Genomic DNA, 25,244 nt, shown 5'->3' with positions numbered 1-25,244 from the left:
GTGGAGGTTGCAGCAAGCCGAGATCACGCCACTGCACACCAGCCCGGGTGATGTGCGAGACTCTGTCTCAAAACAAACAAACAAGAAAACAAAAAAGAAAAGGAAGATCGCCAAAATGCTGGCCTTTTCTGATGTAACCCTTTTGATAATCATATCCAGGTACTTTAGTGGGTTATAGAACAAAAGAGAAAATAGCACACCTATCACACTTACCGAGAAATGGAAACGCTGTTGGATTTTTTTTCCTTCTATTTTGTGGTCTCTTGTGTTTCCATCTAGTCAAAATTGCCATTAACAATAAAACACCATGTAAATTCAGTTTATAGGAAGAAATAAATATTTGCTGTAAATAGGTTCTGATTATTTGAGGGCTCTAAGAAGAATCATATAAAGTCTCCAATAAGAGGTGTGGTTCTCGGCAAAATATCTACAAACCCTGGACTTCGAGACGGCAGCTTTCCAAAAACTACACAGGGACTAACTGCATGAAGCTCATTAAGTAGAGCTTTCCCAACCTAGTGATTCTCACCCTTCTATAGTATGGAAATCATCTCATCTCAACCAGCTCCATTACACAGTGAAATTATGAATTACAACCTAATTACCTGAAATTACAACTACCCAGTGAGCACTGCTACATATCATCAGCGGAACAGGCTCTTTTATGGCTAATACAAATGTTTCTGATCCTGCTTAGGACTCTGGTGCCACCTTGCCTTCCTGCTGGTCACTCATCTGTGAGCCATATTCACAGATGACTTCATCAGCTGACTCTTGTCTGTGCTCCCACAATTGTCCTGAGATTGAAGCATCCGCATAGCTGACCTGTTGTATACTTGCCCAGCCTCACGTTTTCGAGGAATTTACTAGCACTTTGGAAACCTGCTTCTGTGCACACTCTTTGTGTTTGACAGCTCTAGTGCCAAATCCCTCCAACGTCTCACTTTCCCCCTCTGCCTAATCCCTCATGCTCCTGGCTTGCGTCATTTACTTTCTTTTTGATTGATTGAGAAAGAGAAAGAAAGAGATCAATAGAGAGATAGATAGATGTGGGATCTGGCTATGTTGCCCAGGCTGGAATGCAGTGGCTATTGACAGTTGTAATCACAGTGCACTCAACTCTTGAATTCTGGACTAAGTGATCCTCCTGTGTAGCAAGCTGCCTGAGTAGCTGGGACTACAGGTGCGTACCACCATGCCTGGCTTTTTTTGTTCTAATTTGGCACTCAGGGCAGAGAGAGAAGATAATTATATTCATCAGTCACATTCACTGGTCCCTCTTTTAATTTATTACTTATAAATAATTTATCCCCTATAATATCCCATCCCTTTCCCCCTATTTTGTGCGTGTCCTAAGATAGTGTTTTGCATTACTTTTAATTTATTTAAATGTTATTGTGCTGTCACCTTCTCTTATGTTTTTCTCCTCAGCACTCTAATTTTAAGGTTGGTCCATATGACTGTGTGTACATCTGGTCCTGTGTGTCTAAGGACATCTAGCATTCTGTAGTGACCCACCTATTACATTTACAGCCGCTGCCAATCAGATTGCTTCCCACTTCCCATGACCACAAACAATGCTGCAGGGCATAGTCCCTGTGTCTCCTCCGGCCTGGTGGGAATTTCTCAGGATCACATGTCCACATGCTGGGATTCAGAGTGTGTAGAGTCTTGCTTTGACCAAGTACTCCAGGGCAGCTTCAGGGAACGCTGGCCAGCCCGTCCGCCCAACAGCAGCAAAGGAGTACTTCACCACCTGTGTCCCTGTCAGCTCTTGTACTTCCATTGTTTCTTTCATTCCATTCTTTTTCTCAGGTTTAATTTTTTTGGTACTGAAAATCATGTATTCTTAGCAATTTCTTTCAGCAAAGATCTATAGGTGATAGATTCTTAATCTTAGGTGATAGATTCTTAATCTTTTGCCCACACTCTTGATAATAGCTGTATAATCTCCTGTCACTGCTGTAACAAATTATGATGAACTTAGTGGCTTAAAACAACACAAATTTATCATCTTACAGTCCTGGGGGGTCAGAAGTCCAAAATGCATCTCATTCACTAAAATGAAAGTGTCGGCAAGGCTGCATCTTTCTGGAGACCGGAGGGGAGAATATACTTGCTTGTCGTTTCCAGCATCTAGAGGGAGTCTGCATCCTTTGACTGTGCCCCTTCCTTCATCTTCTAAGCCAGCAGTATAGCATCTGCAGAACTCTAACTCTGGCGTTCCTGCTTCCCTGTTACAGGGAGGGGTGTAACTTCTGAGTTCTGAAGTTGTGAGTCCTGAGTCCACCTAGACGATCCATGATACTCTACCCATCCTAGTTCCCTTTTGCCATGCAAGGTTGCATTCACAGTCCTCAGGGTTTAGGAGGACGTGGATGCCTTTGGGGGCCATTATTCAGCCTACCACAATATTCTAAGTAGGCATTAGATTTTAGAGTGATAGGTTTTTTGGTGGCATTCAATAGATTTTATTGAGACTGTATCAGTCCCTGTTGAAGGTGTTGGCAATGCAGTAGTGAATGAAACAGAACAACACCCACAGACCCACAGAACCTGAAGTGCCTCTATCCCATGAGAAGGCAGTGTGAGTGTGTGTGAGAGAGAGACTGTGTGTGTGTGTGTGTGTGTGTGTGTGTGTGTGTCAGTCTCACTCCATCACCCAGGCTGGAGTCCAGTAGTGTGATCCTCCTAGCTCATCACAGCCTCGACCTCCCTCCCAGTCTGAAGCAGTCCTCCCACCTCAGCCTCCTGAGTAGCTGGGACTACTGGCGCATGCACCACACCTGGCTAATTTTGTTGTTGTTGTTGTTGTAGAGACACGGTCTTGCAATATTGCCCAGGCTGGCCTCAAATTCCTGGGCTTGAGCAACCCTCCCACCTTGGCTTCCCAAAGTGTTGGGATTACCACCGAAGCCACCGTACCTAGCCCTACAAGAAGGCTTTTAAGATCTGGAATCTATTTTTGTTTCATTATTTCTTAATCTAAAGGGAATCTTAATCTTATTCCCTTTATCTCTTTAAGAATCCTCCGTGTGCCTATTGTGATGTGGTTTACCAGTTGCTTTATTTTCATTTCTCCTAGGGTGAATTCAGCTCCTGATTTAGATTGCTGGCTCTCTTGTTTTATCTTCTGCTCTCTGTAGTTGTCCTCGCTCTGTGTCTGGCAGCTTTGTGGACCTGGGCTCCCAGTCATGGGAAGCTTAATTCTCCTGTTCTCTCATGATACTGGGCGATTTACAAATTAGGAAGTTTCTGAGGCAGTGGGTGACCTGGCAAAATCCAAACCAGTTTCTGGTGTTCATGTCAAGTTTGGAGTCCCACAACATACAGATAGTATAAATTTGGACCTCACGCCTAAAGGTGCCACTGGTTTGGGGTTTTGATTTCTGAAGGTTGACTCCTCTGCACAGCCTCAGGATTCCTTCTGTGGACAGCACTTTCAGCTTTTCACCAATGGATCGGGCAGAGAGGCTCCAGGCATGAGGCAGAGGGATCAGCTCAAGCAGCTAGACTCACAGGCGCCCTCCATCTCCTCCTTCCCACACTCACATTCTGTGCCCTGCTCACAGCCCCTGGGCTTGCAGTAGTACCACCTCCTGGCAACCCCTTCACCTTTATTTCTCATTTCTGGCACCTGGAGATTTTGCTGTCTTTTGACCTTGGCAATGAATTTATTTCTCTCATTGTTCCTTTTTTATGCAGCATTTGTATGCATTTTTAATAGGAGGAGCACCTGTTGACTTTAGCTGAGGCTGTCATACGCTGGGAAGTTTCAGTTGTTGTATACAGTTACATAGCTGTAACCTCTGTTAACCTCTGAAAGCCTCTGTTCTCATTCTTGTCCTTCCTGCTCTCTGCCAAAGCTGAATCAGTGTCTGCCGTCCTCCTTCTGGGTAGATTCTCTTTGTGTACATTGTAGAATTTTGTTTATTCTGTGTCTTTCATCAGTGCTCTTCCTTTCACTTGGTCGTTGAGGTATGTGTCCAAATTTTGTTTTGGCCAATGCCCCAAGCACATTCTTATCTCTGTTGTGGTTTTAATCCTTTTTTATTTTGTACTTTATTTTAATGAGGTCTCCAGAGTTGGAAGAAAAGAGTGTGTTCCTCAGTCTACTATCTTCAAAGAGAGAGTTCAGCTGAGCTCTCAGTGCTGCTGTGTAAGCTTCTTTTTTTTTTTTTTTTCTTTTTTGGTCCTAGGTCAGCCTCCTTTCTCATTTCTGACATTCCCCTGCCATACCTAGCAGAGAAAACAGAAGCCATCAGACGGGAGTCCCTGTTTCACATCTTCCCTGACAGTCTGCAAACCACCTTTGTTATTGCCCATCCTCACCTCCTTTCCTTTTCTCCCTGAGAAAATGGTGTCCCTGTCTCCCTGTCCTCCACTGACCCTCCGCTCCTGCCCGCCACACTGCCACACCTCCTCCCTGAACCTTATCCATGCCCGGCGTTCCTAAATTTATCCAGTTCTAATCACTTCCCAGTTCTAGTCACTTTCCTTCAGACTTACATTTCTAATTGTTGACTGATAAGCCCTCCCTCACATACTCAATTGTTTTCTCAAATTCAGCCTGTCCAAAGCTGACATCATTGTCAGCTCCAGACATTGTCAGCTCTGGTCATTTCTTTCTGAAGAGATCAGCTTCTCTTTATGTTTTCCTTTCTCATTGCTAAGTAACTCCATGATCCACTAAGTCACCAGCCACAAGTTTGGATGGTATTTTTTTTGTTTTTTTTTACCTCCTTGAATATTTCCAGAACTGCACTGATGCATACAGTAGCTACTAGCCACATACAGCTATTTAGGTTTGAGTTTAATTAAAATACAATACAATTAAAAATTCAGTTCCTTGGGTACACTAGGCACATTGCAAGTGCTTACAGCCGTGTGTGACACCAGGCTACCGTAGCAGACAGCGCCGCTCTAGAACATTTCCGTCCATACAGGGAGTTCTGTTGGATGGAGCTGGTCTAGAGTGTATCTTGCCGTTCTTATTCCCACTTCGCTGACTGTATTTGAGCACTAATAATTTCCCACCTGAACCACCAGTAGAGCTCTTGGCTCACCAACTTTTTCTTCCTTACTTCAGTCTGTTTTCTCCTCTAATCAAATGATTTTTACAAAACCTTTGAAGAAATACCAGAGAGAAACAACTGTGGTCTTTTAATGTCATTTCCTTACTTGAAACTTCCAGAGTCTCCCCCATTATCTTTTCCTCTTTATTTGCTTGTTGAACAGCTCAGCCTTCAAGATTGAGTTCCAGTGTTGCCTGCTCTAGGAAGGCAGAGGCCAGCCAGGATTCTTCTTCTGCACTTAGACACTCCTTGTTGGTACCCCTCTTTCAGAGCGTGTTTCCCATTGTAATGTTTACCAGCCATGCAGTAGCTTCAGGAGAAGTGAAAAAATGGCCTTTCAGGTCATGTTCTGGTGTTGAGGAACCCCAGTTGAGACAGGCTGTGAAGGGTGGTGAATGATGTTCCCACAAGTATCAGTCCCTGCCTCAGGTTACCCTTGGTTCTTGGCTATCTCTCGACTCCAAAATATATATTCTGTAGAGAGAAACAGAGTTCCTTCAATAAAAATAGCTGTGTGCAGTGGCATGCCCCTATAGTCCCAGTTACTTGGGAGGCTAAAGCGGGAAGATCCCTTGAGCCCAGGAGATTGAGGCCAGCTTGGGCAACATAGTGAGACCCTGTCTCAAAAAAATAAATCTTCAGTGAAGGAGGAATATTTTAATTACCACAAACTTTCATAGTTCTGGAGTCTAGGAGTCCAAACTCAAGGTGTTGGCAGAGCCACACTCCCTCAAAGGGCTTTGAAAGAGAATCCATCCTTGCCTCTTCCAGCTTCTGATAGCTCTTGGTGCTCTTTGACTTGTGTCCAATCTCTGCCTTCATCTTCACAGGGCCTTCTTCCCTTTGTCTCTATGTCTGTGTCGTAAATATTCCTTCCTTTCTTCTTGAAAGAACACCAGTCATTGCACATAGGGCCCGCCCTAAATCAGATTATCTTGGCTTGAGATCATTCATTCAGTTGTATCTACAAAGACCCTATTTTGAGATGAGGTCACATTCATGGGTACTGGGGATTCAAATTTGGACATATCTTTTGAGGGAGACATAATCCAATCTACTACAATGGGTGAGAATAAAAGTGAGAACTCTGTTAACTATGTTTCTGCCTCTTTCCCAAGCCATGCCTAAGCTGACTCAGCATATTGACTTTAGCCTTCGTTTCTTGCATGTATTCCTATACATTAAGATTCTCACTCGCTGGGCGCGGTCGCTCACGCCTGTAATCCCTGCACTTTGGGAGGCCGAGGCGGGCGGATCACGAGGTCAGGAGATCAAGACCATCCTGGCTAACACGGTGAAACCCCGTCTCTACTAAAAAAAATACAAAAAATTAGCCGGGCGCGGTGGCGGGTGCCTGTAGTCCCAGCTACTCGGGAGGCTGAGGCAGGAAATGGCGCGAACCCGGGAGGCGGAGCTTGCAGTGAGCCGAGATCGCGCCACTGCACTCCTGCCTGGGCGACAGAGTGAAGACTCCGCCTCAAAAAAAAAAAAAAAAAAAGATTCTCACTCGCAAATCAAAAGAAGGGGGAGGAGGCCACTTAACCAGCTGTCTTTCTTTCCCTGACAGGCACACTGCACTCCCTTCAGCTGGATTTGTTTCCACTGGCTAGCAATTATCATTAAATAATAAAGCATAGCCCAAAATAAACATGTTTATCATCTTTAGTTTTCAGAGACATTCTCTGGGTCCAAAGCTTTTAAAGTGAACGTAGATATTTAGATTTAGAAATTATTTTAAGCACATGTGTGCACATATACAGCAAGGAAAATGACTAGAAGTAATTGCCTCTATAGAGTAAGAAATAACATGAGCACTTTGACTGTTTTTATGTTTTAGTGTTATCTACATTTTGCACAGTGAGCATGTTTTACTTTTGTGATTAGAAGAAGAAATGTTTTTAAAGCATGGATAGTTTTAATAAAGTCTTTATAAATTGCCCAGGCATTTTTTTTTCTGTATTTTTTTTAAAGAGATTTTTTTTTAAAAAAAAAGCAAGATGAGTAGGCCAGTAGGGATTCTAAGAACAGACCACTGATGGTCTTGAGTGCAATTCAGACACCATTTAGGTTTTGGAGTGGTGTTAACATTGTTAATTATTCAGGACCTTATCAGATTCATCAGCAGTAAAAACTGAAATTCAGGGTCTCTACTGGGAGGTTTCCCCCAGTCCCTGGGGGAATGAATGAGCCGTCTCTCTTTGCACATTTTTTCTTTGTGGCATAATGAGGTATCCACCCCCATACCCATTTTTGGTTTGTCAGGGGCCATTTCAGAATGAGTCCTGTAATCCTTCATCAGCAGTACCATTTGGCTTCTACAGGGATGTATTTTCCTATTGTTTAGGCTATTTTGAGTGTAGCCCTGCGTCTGGTCTGTTTTGAGGACAGCACACATTTCCATCGATCCTCCGTTACTGGAACCCGTGGCAGAGCATTAGGCCCTTTTGAGCTGTTCTACTATTGAATGCAATTTGCTTTGAGGGAATTTTCCTATTTTAGCTTCTAATATGTTGATGAATTATTGAAATTTCAATTACTTTTGCTTCCCAAGTTAGCAGGATGGAGACATCCCAGACATTTAATATGAAAAGCTTTCCAGTGCCTTTTAGAGAAGGGGCCACATGCCTGTTCTCTGCCCTTGTCTAGAAGGCTTTTGGCGGCAGGGCTGGCACCAGGGCATGGCTCCACTCTTCCTGTCTATGGGGTTAAAGTGCTTTGTGGCCTTGGAAGTCCCTTAGGTCAGTGCTGCTCAAGGTATGGTCCCCTGGCCGGCAGCATCAGCATCTTTTGGGAGCTTATTAGACTTGCAGATCTTGGGCTTCATCCAGACCCTGCTAAATCAGAATTCCTGGGGTGGGGCCCTGGAGTCTGTTTTAATAAGCCCTCTGGGGGATTCTAGTACATATTTTGTTGAGAAAGCCCTGTCTTAAATTTGCTAGTGCTAACTCTTCCCAGCCCGGCAAAGTCTGGTGCCCATTTGTAAGGACCGTTGGGTGCTGTAGTTAGTTTGCCCTTTCAGGTGGACACTGTACTCTCATGCTGAAACTGTGACCAAGGTTATAAAAGACCAATCTCTAGCAACGCTCTTCAGCTCCTTGGAATACTTCTCTCTTTGGAAGTCACAGAGTTGTAACTATAGAGAAGCAGGATTTGGACGTTCAATTTCTGTGCAGTTAAATGTGCATTTTAAATGTAACTTAGAGGGCCCCATGTTTCTTTTTTTGTATAGAAGGACTATTTAGACATTCCTACCTACTATCCCAGGGAAAATCCATCTGTAGGTAACTTGGGGAAAGGTGCTGGCTCCATCAGTGTCTCTTCTCTTAGCCTAATCTTTTCCCCAATGCAGACACCTCTTCTAAACCACACATATTGAATAACTTGCACCTCTTCAAACATAGCATGTCATCCCAGCACCTGTGCACCCCCCCACTATCACCCCCCAAGCATATCATCACGAAAGCCATATCCTCACTTGTTCTCCTTTAAGATTGCTCAAGTACCACTGTCTTCGTTCAGCTTTGTCTGGATGACTTCAGCTGGAGTTACATTCTTCCCTTTTTCTGCTTCCCATAACACTTGAGATAGAAATTTATAACACTCAAGTGCACTTGTGTTGAAATCATTCCTCTCTCCTCTGGGCTCTGAGATGATGACTCCATGAGAGGTGATTTCATCTTGGGTCCTCTGTCTGCAGTCCCCAGCACAGTCAGGCACTTGGGGCTAAAAGAATAAACATTCCTTAAAGGTAGTTAGCCAGTGCCTGGGCGCAGTGGCTCATGCCGGTAATCCCAGCACTTTGGGAGGCTGAGGTGGTAGAATTGCTTGAGCACAGGAGTTCAAGACCAGCCCTGGCAACATAGCGAGACTCTGTCTTTACAAAGAAATTTAAAAATCAGCCAGGTGTGTTGTGTGCACCTAGTCCCAGCTGCTCAGGAAGCTGAGGCAGGAGGATCCCTTGAGCCCGGGAGATTAAGGCTGCAGTGAGCCATGGTTGTACCACTGCATTCCAGCCTGGGCAACAGAGCAAGACCCTGTCTCAAAAAAAAAAAAAAAAAAAAAACAAGATGGTCATCCATCCTGGAAGCTTCCAGTGCCTTATATAATATGTGCACCTCATACTTGTGAAGAATAGATGATGGTCTGTGGCAGATTGAGTTAAGAATTTATTGACTCTTGGGCAATTATAAAAACTAGTAATATCATCACTTTGGTTTGTAACTCCACTTTTAGTATTACGTGTGATTTAAGAAACTGATTCGTTTAAAGAAATTATTAGTCCAAAAAAAAGAATATAGTGACTTTTATGTGAACTCAACCATGCTAGCTTTTCAATGGGCTGATCCCTCAATGTAAATGAAAGCCCCACCACCTACCCATCTGGCTGTTTTGCTCTTTAGCCAGGGAAACCACCAACTATGTCTAAGCATTATGATTGCAGGTCAGAGAGCTTCAAACTCGACTACAGAGCGTGCAGGCCACAGGTCCCTCCAGCCCTGGCCGCCTCACTTCCACCAACCGCCCAATTAACCCCAGCACTGGAGAGCTGAGCACGAGCAGCAGCAGCAATGACATTCCCATTGCCAAGGTGAGTTCCTGGGGATGGACCTGATGAGCGGGAACACCTCCTGTTATCTGGAAGCACCAGGCTCATCCTAGCCACTGTACAGGCATGCCCTTAGCTGAGACAGCCCAAGGGGCTTCCCCTGAGACCTTACACAGACCTTCTCTGCAGGAGCTGTAAGGAGAGATAACCCACTAATAGTTTTAAGTCTCTCTCAGCTGCAACCTGGACGCCAGCTCTCATTAATCAGCCAGCTGGAGAATGTCACAGCTGACAAGTCATTATGGAGAGTGAGACGTTTTGTCAAGTGCTCCAGTACTTCACAGTGGACAGAGTTGCTCTCAAAGACTAAGGTTCAGCCCAGCGGGGGACCTTGAGTAATGAACCAATGATCTCCCCACTCACAAGACTGACAGCTCTGCCAGAAAAAAAGAAAAATAGATTATGATGGACAGGCTGTGGCAGCTGTGAGAAGTAGCCCCACTCATTCGCTGGCACAACCCCCCAGTACGTATGTTGAGTCTGTCTCAGATGATGAAAATTATGCCTGTTGGCTTGCCTGGTAGCTCTACTAGCCACCACAGTAAGGTTGATTCTTAACTATCAAGTTTAATAAGTTAGGTTAAACCAGTGTTTTCTAACCAGAAGTGAGCTCTTCCTCCAGGGGACATTTGGCAATGTCTAGAGACATTTTTGATGGTCACAATTGGAGTGCTACTGGCATCTTGTGGCTAGAGGCCAGAGATGCTGCTAAATATCCTACAATGCACAGGACAGATCCCCACAAAAAGAATTATCCAAGCCAAAATATCAGCAGTGCTGAAGTTGAAAGGCCCTGGCTTAAGCTGGTGGTAGAAAAATTGGACAAATGAGCTGTTCTTAACAAGTTCTTTAATCATTTAGTTGACATGGCTAAACAGCCCTGTATAAACAGTCCCAACAGTTTATCTGGGGAGTGGTGTGTAGTTTTCTATAATGCTTTGTTTTCTTTTTTAAGATTGCTGAGAGGGTGAAGCTATCAAAGACAAGGTCTGAATCATCATCATCTGATCGGCCAGTCCTGGGCTCAGAAATCAGTAGCATAGGGGTGAGTGTTCACGAGAAGCAAGGCAAGAAAGTACCCGGTAGAGCTACACAGACAATTGATTATAGATGACAGAATAACTTCCCAAGTCTATCTCCAATAAACCAGTTACAATAGTAAATCACACCCGATTTCCTTCCAAAGGATTAAATTACAATGTATGATGATTTCCATCCATATGGTGAATTACTTCTTCAGCTTTAGGGGAGATTTTTTTTCCTTTCCTTGAAACCATTCAGAATGAAATGATTTAGGTCCAATTCTTGGTGATATAGATGAAAGTCTTGAAGTATCTGTCTTATATCACCCTGCTACCCCAGAGACGAAGAGCTCTAAAAGAACTCTGCCTTTTGCACATCCATCTTGAAAGGGGATGTGCTCTCTACTGAGGAGGAATGTTGTCTTTGAAGCCTCACCCAGTGGTAGGAAAGACCAGAACCTTCAGTTTAGTCCCAGAGTTTTCATTTGTGAAGTCAGGCAACCCCCTGGGACTGTAAGAGCTGATGGATGGTGAAAAGGATTAGTTTCATTTCTTTAAGGGATCTTTTAGGATTGGGGATGAGGATGAGAGAGCCAGCTATTTGATCCTCAGAGACAGAGCCTTAAAATAGCATTTTAAGGCCCTAATTTAGAATTTTACACTGAGCAAAAATTGCATGTATTCAGATTCCATGCCAAAGCCAAAATGTGAAAATGAAGGAGTCAGCCCCTCTCCTGGGCTACAGAAACCAAAAACAGTGACCTGGAGTAGCAGGGAATTCAGGATAGGGGAAAGAAATCCTGATTCTGTTCAACATTCAGAATTTTAGGAACTCCAGGAAGGCATGATCTCCCCATCCTGGCTGCCCAGCGCCACGTGCTTGGGGAGGGAGTCATATTTTGATCCTGTTTTCTCTTTTCTTCTACTGCTTTTATAGTATTTATTAGTTAACTTTTCATACTAGGATTCTGTCATACAAACTGAGAACCATTAGGGTAACCATCCTCCCAGTCCCCGATTCTCAAGGAATATCTTGAGAATTAAATTCTTTTGCATACAAAACATGCGTGGCGACCAGCATCTCTGAAGTGACACGTTCCAAAGGGGAATTAATGCTTCTTTTTGCAGGTATCCAGCAGTGTGGCAGAACATCTGGCCCACTCACTTCAGGACTGCTCCAACATCCAAGAGATTTTCCAAACACTCTACTCACACGGATCTGCCATCTCAGAAAGCAAGATTAGAGAGTTTGAGGTGGAAACAGAACGGCTAAATAGGTGAGGAGAGATCCTATCGATTTGATCCTGGGGCAGGGAGGAGCTGCTGCTCCTCACTTCTCTTTCCAAAGATCTGTTCAAGGTGGCTTACGTATTGTGACAGAGCAATACTGTCAGGTTGGTGGGTTTGGAAGTTCCCACCACCTTGGTCTTCAGAGGAGTGCTCCCAACAGTCTGAGCTGCCATCATGGCTGTGACCTGGGCATTCACATGGGCCTTGTGCTTAGAAAGGTACCATGCTTGCTTCACTGCCTTAATACTGTTAAACAAGGGACTCCGCTTTTTTAGTTTCACACTGGACCTTGCACATTACATAGTGAGTCCTGGGAGCAGCCCCTACAGAATGGCAGTAGGTCACAGGTGACTGCCAAGCATGCAGGCCTGTGCTGCAGAGAACCACAGAAGGAAGTTCTGGAATGTTGAGTCAGCATCTCAGGGGCACTTGGAGCTACTGGAACCAGCAAAGGCAATCTGGTAGGGCCGTTCCTGACATGGACCAGGCATGCTGGTCTATCTGTCCTTGCTCTTCCTGATGGTTGCCTAATTTTATTTATGCTTTTTGCAAATGTGCTCAGTCTTGGGTCCCTACATCCTATCCTAACTGCCCTACCTAGAGTAATTTTACCGTATACCCCATTATATGGATTCTTTTCAAGTCTTTCAAAAGAGGTGGTTTCAGTTTGCCCTTTTGCCTGTTGGCAAAGACTCTCTTATGTGTCATGCCAGTGATGAGGGAGTTGCTAACAAAGCAAAGGAGAAGGACCAGGGCCAAACCATGGAAACCACTTGGCCTCAGAATTGGTTCTGCAGTGGCAGAATGGACTGTTGAGTCGCATCTGAATGTGGTGTGGCTGCCTTGACCTACCAATCTTTAGTGGAAGAGCACTGTAAGAATTTGAAAGGCTTATGAGCTAACCAGGAAGAAATAGGGATACCCTTCCCCATCCACCATTGCTTAATTCCATTCCTCTTGTGTATGGCAAACCAGAATAAATTGAATTATCATGTTAGTCCTCCCTGATTTGAAGCTGTTTAATATAGTTCTTGAGAACTAAGGTAATTGACAATCTAGGTCATTTTAAATCTTGAAATTAAATGGTTTCCTTATTAAATCCAGAATACTTAAGAGTGATAATCCTGATGATTACTTAGTGGTAGTAAAGAAGCCGTCTTTTCACTATCACTGGCCTGGGAGTGCTTAAAAATTGAATCAGATATGCCCTTTGCAATTTAATGAAGTTAGATGCCTTCGGGGGACCTCGATTTAGTGAGGATCTCCTCTCTACAGATTCTGGGATTTAACAAGTTGGATTTGTGGCTGAACTTGAATAGGGGAGTTGCTTTCTACTCAGTTATATACACCCAGGAGAGACCAAAGAAGGGAGAAATATTTTGCTGGTAGCTCATGTTATTGTGGTGTTTAACAGCTTACAAAGGGCTCTCACAGACAGCCACTTAATCCTCAACCTGTGAGGGTAGAGTAGTCCTGTTTTGCAAATGAGAAAACAAAGACTTTGAAGTCCCAAGTTGAGTGACTTGTCTTAAATCCAGAGCTATTAAGTAGCTGAGATGGAATTCCAACCCTTACCCATTGACCTCACCTCCATTGTCATCTCTGTGATCCTAGCTGCTGCGGGAACCTGGGGCTTCTTAGAAATAAGCTACCAGTATATCCTGATGTCTGCTATTTTAACTACCTACCTCAAAGTTGGAGGCCTATTACTCTCAAAGTATGTTAGCCTTTAGCTTCATGATTGGCAGGGGAGGGGTGACATCCGTACCCACCAAAATGTTTTCCTTCTCTAACAAATCTGTGTTAAACATCTACTATATGCTAGGCTACGTGGCACGCAAAGCAAAGTAAAACAGATAATAGGGTCCCTGCTCTCATGGAGCTTATATTCTGTTAGGGAAAATAGACCAAGGAGAAAACAAATAAGATGATAAGAAAGATCCAAGAAGGAAATAAATAGGACACCAGCAGAAGCTGAGGGAGGGTTGATTTTTCGATGGGTAGTCAGGGAAGGTGTCTGAAGAGGGGAGGCTTACATTGAGATGGATTACAAAAAAAAAAAAAAAAAAAAAAAAAGCAGCCATATGGCAAACTGATATTCTTATGGCCACTTAACAACCATGAGGCCTGAAAGAGGAACTGTCCAAAGGCCAATGGAACTGAAATGGAGTAAGGGGAAGAAGCTACATGAGATGAGGTGGCAGAGCAGGGGCTGGCTCAGATGTGGATTTTGATGCCATGGACACATTTTACTCTTTAAGTATAATTGGAAGTCATTAAAGGGTTTTTGAATGTGGAAGAACAAGATCTGATTGACACTATGGAATCTCACCCGGGTGTGGAAAATGGGAAGGGTGAGATAAGAGTGGAAGCAGCATGATCTTTGCAGTGCACGAGGGTAGCTGTGGTGGGATGGGGCCAGGGGCTTCACGTACGACATGTGCGGTGCTGAAAGCAGTGGAAACTGCAGCTGGGTTCCACTTGGATGAGAAAAAGGGATGGTCTCAAAAAAGATTCTCAGGGGTCTAGTGCAGGAGCGTCCAATCTTTTGGCTTCCTGGACCACACTGGAAGAAGAGGAATGTCTCGGGCCGAACATAAAATCCACTAACAGTAATGATAGCTGATGAACTAAAAAAAAAATTGCAAAAATATCTCGTGATGTTTTAAGAAAGTTTACAAATTTGTGTTGGCCGCATGCAGCCTACAGGTTGGACAAGCTTGGTCTGGCGTGTAGTGTTGGGTAGACGGTGTTGGCATTTACTGAGATGGAGAAGATAAGGGAGGATGAGGTGCAGGGAAAATCAAGAATCCCACTTTGGAATGTTACATTGGAGGTAGCAATGTGACAGCAAAGGGAAATGTCAGGAAGGCAGCTGGATATGTGAACCTGGCCCTCAGAGGCAAGCTCTGGGCTAGAGAAAGTTGGGAGCCAGTGGATCTTACCTGCGTAATAAAGTCATGGGACTGGAAAGAAATCGCCCCTAGGGTGGGAGTGTCGATAGCAGAGGGGACCCCGGGACAGCCCCAAGAGAATGCCAAGCCTTCCCAATTTTATAGAGAATGAGCATCTAGCAAAGACAACTGAGAGGAAGTAGCTGCTAGGGCAGGAAGAAAACCAGCAGAGACCCACCCTGGCTTAAGTGAGGGGAGCTCTTTAAGAAGGGAAGAGTAACAGATCAGTGAGGTGTTGCCTGAGAAGGGCCCTGAGATGGGCTTGGCCACATGGAGGTCTATGAGTTGGATAAAGGCTTTATCTAATTAGCAGGGACGGACTATAGACTGGAGCAAGTTGAAAAGTAAATGGCCGGCGCGGTGGCTCAAGCCTGTAATCCCAGCACTTTGGGAGGCCGAGACGGGCGGATCATGAGGTCAGGAGATCGAGACCATCCTGACTAACACGGTGAAACCCCATCTCTACTAAAAAAATACAAAAAACTAGCCGGGTGAGGTGGCGGGCACCTGTAGTCCCAGCTACTCGGGAGGCTCAGGCAGGAGAATGGCGTGGACCCAGGAGGTGGAGCTTGCAGTGAGCTGAGATCCGGCCACTGCACTCCAGCCTGGGCGACAGAGCAAGACTCCGTCTCAAAAAAAAAAAAAAAAAAGAAAAGTAAATGAGAGAATAGGGACTCTTTTCAAGAAGTCTTAACGTGAACAGGGGCAGAAAAGCATTCTTATAGCACCTTACCTTGAAATGACCTCGGAGTGGCCAGAGCCTGGCAGTGATCTTAGTTCTTCTACACTCACCAAGTATCTTCCATGTTGGCAAATGTCTCCATATTCTGCCCTAAGGCGTGAGTCTAAGATTTTTCCTTGAAGCTGATGGCTTCCAAACCCCTTAACATTTCAAGTCACTTGCAGTTTGTGTGTGTGAAGCTCTTTCTCTTTAAGACTTAGTGGTCAGAGTACTACAAATAGATGTGTCCCATGGAAAATGAATTGTGGCATCAAGAGCATCTGTGCCCTGAGATGGAAAATGGAGAAGCTGAAGGATTATATTATTCATTTGTTTGCTGACTTTGCCACAAACTCATTTGCCCTGAGTCTACAGTTCTGAATCCTGTAAAACTTCAAGTTCCCAATGCTTATCCTAGCACTAGTTAGAGCTGCTAGACTGTGTAACCCGAAAGGAGCTTTGGGTACAGTCCACAGCTCCTGGTCCATTTCCCACTTAAAGGCCGCCGGGGCGGTTCCTATTCACTCACTGATTCATCCTTTGGTTCTCTTTGTAGTTTGTGATTATGAGGACGGGATCTGGTTCAAATCCCAGGGCAAGATACTTAATGTTTCTGGGCCTCCATCTCCTCATCTGAAATGGGAATAACAATACTTAATTGAAAGGGCTGCTGGGAGAATCACTAAAGCAAAGGCTTAACAGATAGCCATGACTGCTGTGATGCTGCTTTTCATCCCTGCATGTGGAGGGTGACTTATCTAAGCCCACCAGGCGTTCCACATGATAGGGACCTGGAGGTTGCACAGCTGTCTTCTTTCCTTGGAATATCTCCAGAGCCTAGCACTGTGCCCTGCTCATGCTAGACCTGGAGTGAGCGTGGCAATGGCTGGGGGTCTTATTTTTAACCAGGGGGCTTATTTTTTATTTGTAATTCACACAGAGTTTAGTGATACTTTTATGTAGAGTTGCTTCTTTGACAAAATACTGTGTCAGCTGCTAATCTGACAAGCCCACATCCTAGCATGCTTTTCTGGCCTGAACATAAATGAGACAACTGAAATATTGGCAAATTAATTGTAACCCTTGATTTTTGTTCCTTTGTAGCCGGATTGAGCACCTCAAATCCCAAAATGATCTCCTGACTATAACCCTGGAGGAATGTAAAAGCAATGCCGAGAGGATGAGCATGCTGGTGGGAAAATACGAATCCAACGCCACAGCGCTGAGGCTGGCCTTACAGTACAGGTAGGAAAACAGCGCAAGGCACACACTGGGATGTTTGGAGCTACTTCAGGGTAGAAATGCATCCAGAGTAACCTGCAGAATAAAAGCAGGAAATAGGCTTCTAGAAGGCGTATCTGGCGGTTTGGACCAGCAGATAGCTAAGGGTAATGAATATGCTGTTAGTAAACAGGTATATTTCTCCTAGCATATTCATCTTAAATATTTCATGAAGGTACTATCACTCAAAATATCGATTTTTTGGTGTGTTACATGTTCATTTGTTCTTGCAGATTTTTATTCATATTCATATGTAATTTACATTGCTATAAATCTAGTGCATTCTATTTCTTTGTCATAGTTGTAAAATGTTGCTTTTAATAGCCTCTGTTTATTCTGAATGGCTGTAACCCCTCCATCAAGTTTTTATATTGTTAATTTACTCACTTTTCTAAAGGACATTTAGACTTTTAATATTAAAAATAATTCTATGATGAATAATTTAATGCAGATAAGATCTTCATTCTTTTGAATATTTTCCTCTGGATAAAATCCGGCAGCAGGAACTGTAGGTCAAAGGATATGAATATTTTCCTGGCTCTTCAGGCATGCTGCTGATTTTTTGTCGTGAGAACAAGCCAGTTTAAATAACTACAATTCACTCATTGGTGAGCAAGTTGTAATTTGAATGGACCGCTTTTTTTTTTTTCTGCCTCATCACTTTGAAATTTATCTGTTTTTAAATTACCGCTTGTTTAAAGCTGCAAAACTATCCCTTATTATTATCATCATAGGTTTCTTTTATTAGCATTACCACTTAAGCGTATTTGCCAAGGCCTCAGAGTAGTTGACTGTATCGTACACTTAGCATCTTCTAAAAAGTTTGGTATTGTTTTAAGAAACATTCTTGTTTATTCAAGAAATAATCAAAGCAAAATAAATGGGACCAAAGCTACAAAGCAATCATTCTGGTTTACAGACAGCAAAGCAAGCAGATAACTCATCTGTGATAACCCTTGAAGCTGGCTGCTATCCGCCCACAATCTGCCTTTGAGCAGAAAGGTCTTTCTCCACATTAGTACCTGGATAATAAAGTGTCTGGAATATGAACTGCCTTTGAAACTAGGAACTGGAAGCACCTAGGTCTAGCATTTCAGCTGTTTGTCTTAACTGTTAGTAAAGGACAGTGAAAATAAAGGCAATCAAAACAAATTGTTGACTAAATGAGGCAACACATCCCCTGTTCAGCTTGAAGAAGCTAGATGGTTACTTTCTTAAAGAGGAAATGTTCCTACTGCTGGCATGTTATCTGGGCCCCTGAGGATGCTGTGCACATGTTCCACCTCTTGTGTGGACGTGGGCCACGTGGGTCTCAGGCTACAGGAAAGGAACTGTTCTTTGATATTTTACCTTGTTTGCCCAATGAATGATGGGCACAGAGAAGAGTGACTATGTTTCCTCCTCCTAGAAATCCAAACTCAAACTCTTGTCACAGATTTTGTGAAGGCCTAAGAATGTTTCATGAGACATTTTAAGCACTTCTAGTTTTATGAGAATCCATTAGAACTTTTCTGTGATGATGGAACTGTTCTCTACATGCACTGCCCAATATGGTAACCACTAGCCATGTATGGCTACTGAACATATGAAGTATGGCTACTGCAATGGAGGAATGGACTTTTTCATTTTATTTAACTCAAAATGTTTTCAATTTAAGTAGCTATTTGTGGCTAGTAGATACTTTATTGAATAGTGCAGGTCTAGGTCAAAACCATCTCCTTGTGGGATGTTATATTAGTTACCTGTTGTTGTATGACTGATCACTTACTGCATCACAATTTCAAGGATCAGGAACCTGGGGTGGCTTAGTAGGTGGTTTTGGCTTAGGATCTCTTGTGAGATTCTGGTCAAGCTGTCAGCCAGGACTGTACCATCTGAGACCTCAGCGGGAGCTTGGAGGATCTGCTCTAAGAAGGCTCTCTCACATGGCTGTTGGCTGGAGGCCTTAGTCATTCCTCCCCATGTGGACCTCTCCATAGGACTGACTGAGAGTCTTCAAGACACGACAGCTGGCCTGCTCCAGGGAGGATGGTCTGAGAGAGAGTGAAGTGAGAGCGAATGACCAAGATGGAAGTCAGGGATTTTTAGTAAGCTATTTTGGAAGTGACCTACTGTCTCTTTGGTCACACAGACCAACCCTGGTACAGTGCGAATGGGGGACAGCACAAGGGTGTGGACACCAGGGTGCGGGCTCAGCGGGACTGCCTGGAGCGGCCTACCACAAGGGAATCATGTGGTCCTTTCAGCTGGTCACTGAAGGGATGACACACTTGCCTCTCCCACCTTTATTGTTTCTGTTGTATTTTTCCAGAACCAAGTTAAAAGTTTAAAAATAAAAAGGCCAAATGAAAGAGCAAGCCACTGGCCTTGACCTGGGAATATTCATGGGTGGTTTCCTTGCCTGTGTGGAGAGTGAGGCCGAGACAGCACCTGAGCTGCCTCCTGCGCAGGAACCTGCGCCACATTGAAGGTGTCTGCTGTTCCCTGCCAGCGCTGAGGCTGCGTGTGCTTTGTTTCAGCGAGCAGTGCATCGAAGCCTATGAACTCCTCCTGGCGCTGGCGGAGAGTGAGCAGAGCCTCATCCTGGGGCAGTTCCGAGCGGCAGGCGTGGGGTCCTCCCCTGGTAAGTGTCTCCGGAGTCCCTCTTCCTCCTGTTGTCTCCCTGCCTCCTTTGCTCCTGCCCCTGTCTCGGCGGCTGGCATTGAATCATCTCCTGACAACACAAAATTTGGTTGTCAAGTGTGTTTTTCGTTTTTCCTCATGACTGAGTGGGTAAATTGTTTATGTTGAATACAGCAAGAACTGGAGTGGAAACAGAATAGCAGACAAGTTAAAACAAACAAGCCTTCTTAGGAGCTGCATTCTCCTGGGCTGACAGTGGGGCCAGATGGAGCTGGGGCCGCATCAGCGATGAAAGGGGCTGGCGTGTCCACAGCTGCCTCTCTGATGCCTGTTGTCAAGGCGCATGCTGCTGCCACATGGCCTTCACCTCGTCTCGTTTCATTGGCTGAGCATCTCCAAATTTATCTCTTTGAGTAGTAGTTGTTTTTTCGTTTGTTGGTTTTGAGGTGGAGTTTTGCTCTTGTTGTCCAGGCTGGAGTACAGTGGTGCAATCTTGGCTCACTGCAACCTTCACCTCCTGGGTTCAAGCATCCTCCTGCCTCAGCGTCCTGAGTAGCCGGGATTACAGACATATGCCACCACGCCCAGCTAATTTTGTATTTTTAGTAGAGACAGAGTTTCACTATGGTGGTCAACCTGGTCTCGAACTCCTGACCTCAGGTGATCCACCTGCCTCAGCCTCCCAAAGTGCTGGGATTACAGGCGTAAGCCACTGCGCCCAGCTTTTGAGTAGTTTTGAAACATGGGTTTCCCCTGCCAGGTCTCCAGGTGTCTTACAAATAAAGAAGTAGTAGTTTCACCCCCTGCTCATGTCAGCATCACAGAATGTTCACCCACCTCGCTTTCCTGTGCCTGCCCTTCCCCCAGACCTGGGGATCCTGTGCCCTGTTGGCCTGACCTGTACCTTGAGATCTGCACTGCCCACTCACTTCTATCCCTCAATTTTGAGTAAGGTGGAAGGAGTATCTAACTGGGACAGACACAAGCGTGTCATTCTAGGAAGCAGCAGCATTTGCTAAAATGTGGCCAGTGATTGTGGCTCTGAGACTGCAGTGATGTGAGGACTGTGGCAGAAACAGTGCTAAGAGGAAAGAGAGACCCGAGAAGAAAGGTGGCCATCTCTCCATGCAGAGCTAAGCCCCAGACACCCCCTTAGCCTTCGGAGAGGCAATAGCAAGTAAACAGAAAGCCAAGGTGGCCAGGTCACTCCAGAGCCAAAGATGGGTGGTGTGGGCAGGCCAGGCATTCCCATGTGTGTGGCCAGGCCTCTGTCATGGACCAGCTTTCCGCTGTGAGCTTCCATTAGGATTTGTCCATCCAGGATACACCCTGCAAGGAGGTCACCATCCAGGCACCTTCTGAATGCACCCTCCTGTCCTTCTTCCCCACTCCACCCCTCTTGCCTGGGGGCTCACTTTTGCAATGCACACTCACATGTGTTTCCTCCTTCAGTTTCAATTTGCACAGGAATCTGAAGCAAAACTGAAGGAAGGAAAGTATCCTGGGTATTAATTTCCTGCTTCATATCCAAGTGATCCAACAAAGGAGCACGCCTTCATTTGTATGGAGAGCCATGCTCTGCTCCTCCCTCTGGTTTTTTTTTAATAGTATTACCAGCCCAGCCCAGAAGTAGAAACTCTGCCAGCATTTCCATTAGAAACCTCATTTTTCAGCGTCTTTTAACTGAACCATAAAACTTTACTCCTCATATGAAACAGATCCTAAACTGATCTTGGCCTACTGTCAGGTTTTTTTAAAATTAATATACGTATTAAGAAAAACGATAAATTAAAGGAAAAAAGTCAATCTTTGTATTTCCAGTTGGTATCAGAGGAGTGTCTTAAACCTGTTCAGGCCTCACAAGGTACCTTTCATTAGGCATGTACCTACTCAGTGCAGTTATTTGGTGTAGGAGCTAAAAGAGCTTAACTAAATCTGCCTTTTAAATATTCAAAATCAATAATGAAATGCTTTGTATTTACCTAATACTGGGAAGCTCGTGTATACATTTATAAGATGAGCCAGTCAGTAATGTCATGCCTGCTTCCAAAGAGCGGTCAGTGGTGAGATATATGTAAAATGTCTTATTCATGGAGAGAAGTGAGACGTGAAGGTTGTCAGAGAAATGACAGGAGGGAGTTCCAGGGATTTTTGGCCTGCGGAATGGGTCCACCCCATTTCCTGCCCATTCTCTGTAGTGCTGAGGGCGGGCTTGATTTTAAGCAGTTCCCCGTTCAGCCTCGCCCTTGCATTCTGCTGACGGCAGCAGCTGGCCTGTCATACGGCCCCATCATACCGTAGAGTTGCCGCACAGCAAAGCAAGAACTCGTTTGTGACGTGCACCCACAGGGTCTGTGATTGTGGGTCTTTTCTTTGTTTCTTGTTGATGTCACAGGCATTCATTTTGTTCATTGTTTCATTCACAGATGCTTTAGGCCAGTGGTTTTCAAACTGTGCCCTGGGAAGCTGGAGGAGTTTCTCTGGGCCTCGGCAGTGGGGTTGGAGGGTGGGACCCTGAGCGTCTCCCACTTCTGCCCACTTCATCCAATTCCACGTTTATCTTGTTTGTATGTTAGAATAGCATTTTGTATGGTTTGGCGTAAGATTTCCTTTTAAAATATTTGGAAGAGCGTGGATCTGTGCTGTACAGGTAGCAAACTAGTGATTTGTTCAGCCAGCAGTTTCTATTTTGTTTTGTTTTTTTTAAGACTTTGTTTCTTAGAGCAGTTTTAAGTTCACAGCAAAACTGAGAGGAAGGTACAGAGATTTCCCATATGCCTCCAACCCTCAACATGCACAGCCTCCCCCATTTTCAGCATCCCCCATCAGGGTAGTATATTAGTTACAAGTGATAAACCTACAGTCACACATCATCATCACCCAGAGCCCATAGTGTACATCAGGGCTCACTCTTGGTCCTGTACATTCTTGGGTTTGGGCCAATGTATAATAACTTGAGTCCGCCATTATAGTATCATACAGAGTAGTTTCACCGCCCCAAACGTTCTCTGGCTCCACCTATTCATTCCTCCCCCACCCCCATCCCCTGGCAACCATTGTTGTTGCTGCTGTTCTTGTTGTCGTTTTGGAGACAGGGTCTTGCTCTGTTACCGAGGCTGTATTTGAACTCCTAGGTTCGAGCAGTCCTCCCACCTCAGCTCAGGCACCCATGATCTTTTCACTATCTCTATAGTTTTGTCTTTTCCAGCACAGTTTTAAAACACGATAGCAATGTGAACATTTTGGGCACTGGTCTTTGCAAGTGCCCACCACTGCCTGGTCTGTGCAAGTGCCCACCACACCCTGATGTTCTGCACTAGCCCAGTTACCTGGCTCCTGGAGGCATTTGAGTTCATGATTACTAAGCCAAGAGAAGGGTCAGGGGTGGCATCGGTACATATAATACAGAGCCGATCTAAAGCTCTCGTCTGAACCATTAGTTTTGTCTCTCTTGCCTCCACACAGGGCTCTAATCAAAGCTGTAGACATGTGGAAAGATGGCACAGTTTTGCCCCAGTTTCTCCCTCCCTCCTTCACAGGGAAGTGCCAGTGCACAGAGGAATGGCCAAATGGTAGACTTGTGGCTGAATGGGAGGAGAAGCCAGGAGTCTGCATCATTAGAAAAATCAGAGCATGTTAGAGCTGGAAACAGAAATGTGGTGATCCCATTGGCCAACTCCTACATTTGTCCCTGAGGCCAGTGGAGCCCAGAGAAAGAGCAGAGAAATAACCTTCCCATGTGCAGCTTCTAAGTGACAGTGCCAGGCCCAGAACACAGATCTTCTCTTAGGCTGGGCACTGCTGATGCCCCTCCACAGCGCCACCTCTGCCCTAAGTAACTGAGAGTTAATTATGCACAGTCACTCCCAGGCGTGCCTTGTCCAGGCCTATGTTGATTAATCCATTGGCTTCTCTGCCACATAGGAGACCAGTCGGGGGATGAAAACATCACTCAGATGCTCAAGCGAGCTCATGACTGCCGGAAGACAGCTGAGAACGCTGCCAAGGCCCTGCTTATGAAACTGGATGGCAGCTGTGGAGGAGCCTTTGCCGTGGCCGGCTGCAGCGTGCAGCCCTGGGAGAGCCTCTCCTCCAACAGCCACACCAGGTAATGCTCAGCCTTCTGCCCCGGGGCGGGCGTGTGTCCACCTGGCATCTGTTCACTGGACTTGGTGTGCAGTGACCCAGCTCTTGGGGACTGTGTGGCTTGGGAAAAGGCAGACATAGATTCTGGCTTGCAGCCTGCTCCATTCAAAAAGGAGTCAGAAGATCAGAACAGAAGAGCTAGAAAGTGGCCCTCTCGCTTTGCCAATGTGGAACCTGCAGTCGAGAGAGGAGAGATTTGCTGTGGAAAGTGGTAGAGATGGAATGCAAACCTACCTTTCTGTCGGATCCATTTTCTCCTACATTGTTCTGTTCTTCATTTCTTTGTAAGTCGTCATCTCCAGGAAGCACTTGGGGTAGCCGAGACCCGTTTGCTGCAAATGGTCCCTGTGGTCCCGAGGCCCAGCCCAGCCCATCCTAGTTCCAGACATCTCTCTCCCGTCCTCTTGTGCCTCCATCCTCTATAAGCTCTTCTCAGGCAAGAGCCTCTCCTCCCATCTCTTTTGCCTCATAGAATGATGCGGCATTCACAGCATGTGCTTACAGACACTCAGTCATGAACCTGAGGTCAAGTTCACTGTCTGTGAATCTAGGAAATTAAAGTGGGTGCTTGAAAAAGATGAGGAAGAGAGCAGCGAAGACCTTGCTGAGCATAATTTGCTGAAGTCATTTGATTCTTTTGGATGGGAGTGGAGAGTCAGAATGAAACCCTTTCTACTTCCCTTCTCATTTCTTGCCACCAAAGCCCTAAAAACTTGAATGCCTTCCCTTTATTTACCAGTCCTCAGTCTAGAAGACACTTTGTTAGAGATTCTTACATAATTGCCAAATAGTGAAAGACTTGGAAGGGTAACTTACCCCGTTTTCACAGGTGAGGAACCCTTGGCTCAGAGATATGTCAGTGACCTGCTCGGTGATAAGAGGGAAACCTGGACGGGAACCTGGGATTTCAGCACCGAGCATATTGCCCTTCCCACATTGGATCTCATGATATAACAAAACAGTGTCTACTTGCAGTCTAAGCGACCAGAACTGCATAAAGATACATTGACTATTGAGAGCCAGAGGAGAAATACTGACGCTTTCTTGGTGCTGGAAAGCAACTGAATGTTCCCTCTCTCTTTCCCCGCCGTAGGACCCACCATCTCCCTCAGTGCATCCATTTACCTGTACTGGCCCAGGTGTCCCAGGGGAGGGGACATGCCCAGGAATACGCTCAGCCAGGTGCCCACAAACAACCGGGACTTGAGTCTTCTTTACTTTAGCAACAATTGTCTCACTCAGTGAAGCACAGATTACAATTTTTTTCATAAAACCAGATCCTACTGTGTAAACACAGAAAGCAGATGCTCTTCTTAATGACTCTTCCAGATGTGTGTTATCTATAATTTGTGTGTTTATTTAGTACAGAAATGTAGTTCTCATGTTGTCAGTGATGCCATATTGTTTCATTAGTGAACATAGGAATTTGCTTGATAGGAAATGTGTGCTGTTTCAGTAGCTTATGAGGTTTGTGCCACAGATCATTTGTTCAAACCTCCCTACCCACAAAAAGAATTTTGGGGTTTT

The 25,244-nt window shown here is 45.0% G+C and overlaps 1 protein-coding gene across 2 annotated transcripts in view; it reads left to right on the top strand.

The window, feature by feature from the left end:
• The window catches only part of MCC (MCC regulator of WNT signaling pathway), a 465,432-nt gene that overhangs the window by 400,042 nt on the left and 40,146 nt on the right, over positions 1-25,244 (top strand). For both annotated transcript variants that reach the window (XM_017959782.3, XM_003899999.5), the window contains 6 exons: positions 9,517-9,663; positions 10,637-10,726; positions 11,832-11,980; positions 16,773-16,913; positions 19,469-19,572; positions 23,496-23,679. In XM_017959782.3, the coding sequence (XP_017815271.1) occupies positions 9,517-9,663; positions 10,637-10,726; positions 11,832-11,980; positions 16,773-16,913; positions 19,469-19,572; positions 23,496-23,679 (815 nt within the window). The remainder of the gene's footprint in view (positions 1-9,516; positions 9,664-10,636; positions 10,727-11,831; positions 11,981-16,772; positions 16,914-19,468; positions 19,573-23,495; positions 23,680-25,244) is intronic.

The sequence above is a fragment of the Papio anubis genome, chromosome 5, assembly GCF_008728515.1.
Source record: "Papio anubis isolate 15944 chromosome 5, Panubis1.0, whole genome shotgun sequence".
In the NCBI taxonomy this organism is placed as follows: Eukaryota; Metazoa; Chordata; class Mammalia; order Primates; family Cercopithecidae; genus Papio; species Papio anubis.
This window is presented reverse-complemented; position numbering and strand designations above follow the sequence as displayed.